The sequence below is a fragment of the Drepanopeziza brunnea genome, assembly GCF_022702325.1.
Source record: "Drepanopeziza brunnea f. sp. 'multigermtubi' strain 214-2 chromosome Unknown ctg5, whole genome shotgun sequence".
Classification (NCBI taxonomy): Eukaryota; Fungi; Ascomycota; class Leotiomycetes; order Helotiales; family Drepanopezizaceae; genus Drepanopeziza; species Drepanopeziza brunnea.
Genome location: NW_027094068.1, coordinates 2054088 through 2058895, shown reverse-complemented (window position 1 = coordinate 2058895; position 4808 = coordinate 2054088). Strand labels below are relative to the sequence as shown.

At 49.2% G+C, this 4808-nt stretch overlaps 2 protein-coding genes across 2 annotated transcripts; one reads left to right on the top strand and one right to left on the bottom strand.

The window, feature by feature from the left end:
* Positions 1–2510: 2510 nt before the first annotated feature.
* L3040_003903 (uncharacterized protein) lies at positions 2511–3746 on the top strand (the record flags this gene model as incomplete). The annotated part of the gene is made up of 2 exons (XM_007294918.1): positions 2511–3123; positions 3172–3746. The coding sequence occupies 2 exons, from the start codon at positions 2511–2513 to the stop codon at positions 3744–3746; spliced, it is 1188 nt and encodes a 395-aa protein (XP_007294980.1).
* Positions 3747–3868: 122 nt separating this feature from the next.
* Positions 3869–4808, bottom strand: L3040_003902 (uncharacterized protein; the record flags this gene model as incomplete). Its single annotated transcript, XM_007294919.2, has 2 exons — positions 3869–4605; positions 4655–4808. 2 exons carry the CDS (start codon positions 4806–4808, stop codon positions 3869–3871), a joined length of 891 nt encoding a protein of 296 aa, XP_007294981.2.

Below are 4808 nucleotides of genomic sequence, written 5' to 3'. Positions count from 1 at the left end.
ATTCAACCACGCCTCCCCATAATTCGAAGTCCACTGTAAGAATATCTTGTCCACATTATTGATCGTCGTTCCATCCACCAGTGGGAACAGCCAACTTGCAGAACTCGATTGCGCCCTCACATCATCTCAATTCGCGATCCAAGCTCCGATCAATGCCCCAAGAAGCCGAGACCATTAATCGCATCTTTCTCTCTCATCAAGAGAAATAAATAAAAACTGAAAGAGAGACACAAAGAAGAGAAAATGAACACACGAGGAGTTGGAAGCATAGCAAGCTTAGTTTATTACGCTGGCTAAGCTAGGTACCCCGAGTTCAGATACCAACGTTCGCTTAACGCCCGCAGATGCGATTTAGTACCAGATACAATCGGGATACCGTACTTTCGGGCAACGTTGAAACGCCAACATGTGTGAGCTTGAGATTGGAGTGGCTGTTGTTGTACAAGAAATATTTTACCCTTTCTGATAACAATGCAGGTCAACGGCAAAATACCTCTGAAACATTAGCCGAGGGGTTAGGCGCGTGGTAGCCGCTGGGGTGGGACCTGGACTCCCAAATATAATACTTGGGGTTCAATGAGGTGAGGATAGGTACGATTGCTTCAATTTGGGCTTGAGGCTGAATCTGCTTCCATGGCTATGTGTCTGTCTGTTGACCTTTATATCATGTGATCACAAATGTGACTGACCATATATCAAGAGATTCAATCCCACCTTGCCATTCAAGAGTGTCGACTAGCTTGGTTATCCATCCACTCAAGTCAAGCCTCGTAGCTAAGATTCTGGTGATAAGGGAAGTAAGACGGACAAATGAAGCGGCGTGCGCGTGGCATAGTTCGGAGGTGATCAGAAACTCTTCGCCTGTCAACAGCAGCAATAGAACACTGAATGCCATACCGAAGGCGTCTCCACCGAGATGATCAGCGTATCCCGATGTGTGCAGCGATTCAAGCGGCATCTGATAAAGCAGGCTAAAGCAGCTCCCTCGCCCTTTGACTGTAAGATTGTGATAGTCGCTTTTTGAGATCTCTCCAGCTGTTCCTTCATCGATCCGCGCATGCCTGCCATACTGACCGCAGCAAATGCAGCAGCAGCACGCGCAGTCATGAATTTTGAACTGAACACCAGGGCAACGATCAGACTGGATATCGCTCCAGATGCACAAAGCCCATAGAATTGAACATTTGGTTCGCTATTCAATTCCCAGAATGTGACTTATCAAGAAGGTTTCGGTAGTAGAGTGACACGTTCTTGGATAAGAAAAACTGTGGACTCCTCGTTCGGCGCCAGCACATTTACAGCACTCCGCTATATTGCCACCAGCCGTCCTCCCTTGACCAAGTATCATGCGTCCGCGATGAATTTAAGCAAAGTACAACGTGGCACCTGCAGTGCCGACAACAGCAGCCTTGACTGTCCTTGGTCGAAGCAATGTGTAATTGTATAGAGGGCTGTCTGCTGTTAAGGTACCGAAAAATCCCAGTTTGAATAGTGTCGTGCGGTATAGGGTTATGGTACTAGAAACTGCAATGTGCATTGCAGGTCTGCTTTTGCACAAAAACTATTTAAAGGACAAGTACGTATTTTAAGGATTGAAAAAGATGTCTCAAGCAGGCAACAAGCCCTTGCTTCTCGGAAGCAACCCTTGGATTTCTAGACATACTTATAGAATAACCCTCGCCAATAAGTTGAAGTCTAGCGACTCAAATAGAGGCGAGCTTTGCAATGGCATGAGCAGAGCTGCTTCATCTTGAAGCTCATATTGAATGCCTGTGGAAGAGTTGAAGCCCTTGCGAGATTGCTCTGGTCTGCGTTAGAAAATCTCATGTCCTTTCTGATGATGTGAAACAAAATGTAGGGATGCCAAGAGATGCCATGAGAGTGACAATACTTCAAGTAAACGAATCCAGAACCACCCCATGTATTTGGTGCCTGGATTTGACTTGACGCGTCCTAGCGGGTGTTTTCAGAAAGCAGAGTATTGCTTGTAATGACAATCTACTTGGCAGCAACTGATCCGAATACCCATTCTGGTTCGAACGGGCCGCTGAATGTTATGGCTGATCGTGAAGAGTTCTGAAGATTTTGTCTTTCAAGCCACTCAAAGATGAGGGCAGGGCCAACGCGAATCTGGAGATTGTAGCCTTTCGTGTCTGGACTACCTCAATTGTGCAGTGCAGGTAAAGGTGATCGATCTGCTGTAACGATTTGATCAGGGGCTCGCCTAATAATAGCTTGAAATGGGTTGGAAAAGACGAGGCCAGCGCTCGAGACGAGCTGACACTGAGAACCACTCTCCAAATCTCAGATACAAAGACTTTAAATCATAAGCAAAGTGAGCGAATCGTTCCTCCAAAGTGAGAGGTCGGCCTCGGAGGCGACATTCTCGGCAAAGTTCTGTCGCATACGCTAACGACAGTTTAGCGTCGGGCGAGCTGGTAGCGTTGATCAGCCTCATCGTGGATTATCGAGCCTCAGATTTCACCCTGTGATATTCAACAACCAAAACAATGGCCGACGTCGAGATAGCTAGTCCGCCCACAACGGTGCCTCAAGATAACGAGGCAGACGATTCATCTATGGCTGTTGCGACAACAAGCAATGAGGTTGTGGCAGGAGAGAGGAAAGTGAAGAAGATCATGCGCAAAAAGAAACGCCCGGCGCGACCACAAGTCGACCCTTCGACGATAAAATCCGAGCCACCCCCTCAGACAGGTACTATCTTCAATATTTGGTACAACAAATGGTCCGGTGGCGATCGGGAGGACAAATACCTGTCGAAGACTGCCGCCGCGGGGCGTTGCAATGTTGCGAAGGATACCGGATATACGAAGGCGGACAAAGTCTCTGGAAGCTACTTCTGCCTATTCTTTGCGCGCGGCATCTGTCCGAAGGGTCAAGAGTGCGAGTATCTTCACAGATTACCAGGCATTCACGATCACTTTAACCCGAACGTCGATGTATTTGGCAGAGACAAGCATTCCGACTACAGAGATGACATGGGAGGTGTGGGAAGTTTCATGAGGCAGAATCGCACTATCTATGTAGGAAGGATACATGTCAGTGACGATATCGAGGAGACTGTGGCTAGACATTTTGCAGAATGGGGCCAAGTCGAGCGCAGTAGGTTTACTATGTTCTGTGAAATTGGGTAACGCTAATGATTTTTAGTCCGTGTTCTGAACACTCGAGGTGTAGCTTTCATCACATATTCGAACGAAGCGAATGCACAGTTTGCAAAGGAAGCCATGGCGCACCAATCCCTGGACCACAGCGAGATTCTGAACGTTCGATGGGCAAGCGCAGATCCCAATCCGATGGCACAAAAGCGAGAGGTACGGAGAATTGAGGAGCAGGCAGCCGAGGCTGTACGAAGAGCGCTTCCAGCCGAATTCGTCGCAGAGATTGAGGGACGTGATCCTGAAGCACGGAAACGGAAAAAAATTGATGGGGGGTTTGGGTTGGCTGGTTATGAGGCTCCGGATGACATTTACTTTGCTAGGAGTGCAAATGCCGTCAATCCGGTGGGAAGACAGGGGCTAGAACAGGGGCTGGAGCTTGAGGACGAACAAAGATTGATGATCGAGGCAGACCAGGTCGAGAGGGAAGAGGCAGAGGCAAAGGAGAGTGGTATTTTCTCGAGTAGCACTCTGGCAGCTTTCAGAGGTGCGCAAGTAGTGGCTTCTAAGCCAAAGGCACCAGCGCCATCAGGTCCTTTGGTTGCATACGATAGTGATAGCGATTAGAACTGGCATGTGGCGTTGGTGGATTAGGATGGGCTCAAGCTGTAGCATATATCCAAGGGCTTCGGATCTCAACGGTTTTTATTTTACATCAAAATCCGCTGCATGTGTCTTGGTGGCTTTGCTCAACTGTTAAATATTCTTGAGTACAACATCTCATGTCTCCCAACCCAGAGATCCATGACAGGCACAGTCTGCCCTGCATCCTCAATTGTGGTATCCCAATGCTGTTCTATAACCTTCTGAATACCCTCTTGAACCTCTTTGCTCGCCAGCACTTTCTGTGCATGATATGGTCCAAATATACTTGCTCGCACCGCTGCTGACAGCAAAGCTTTCACATGGCTCAACATGAATATATATGCCGTCTGCTGCAGACCGATCCCCAATATCCGCGAAATTGCGCCAAAAAGCGGCGCGAGATGGGCCGAAGCAGTCGGCAAGTCATAGGAGACATTCGTAGATGTACCTCGTAGCAGAACGGAAAATTCCTTCAGCGCCTGTACGTGGACAGCTGAAGCCCCAGCAGGCTTGGCCGAGCTGAACGACCGGTCCCAGATCGAAAGCAGAGCCCTTCCTTGTGCAACGGACGCTCGTCGACCTACTGTGCACATAATGGCCGCATCCAGGGTATCGTCAAGCTCTACCAGGTCCAGCACGTTTCGATGCGCCGCGAGAACGAACGGCAAGGTTGTTGAGGCATAGGAGGATAAGGAGAAGCCTAGGAACGCGGGGAAAGAGGAGCTCGAACGGGTATGGGCGAGGTAGGACTCGAGGCCGCTGCTGAATGCAAACGAGCCGAGTGGAAGCGCGGAATCTGATAAGAGAAGTAGGAAGTGGTGGGAAGAGGTGGAGAGAGGACCTGCGTATTGTTTAGAGAGGCCGACTTCCATCTTTAGTTTCAGACTGACCGACGCTTTGCAGCACTTTGGAGGGTTTGGGAAGGATGTCCCCAATGGCATTGCTGTCCTTTAGCTTCGCTTTTGCTGCTTCCAAACGCCGCTCCAGCTCGGCAATCTCATCACGGAGAGCGTGCGACTTCGAAGAGTCGCCGGTAGTGCTCAT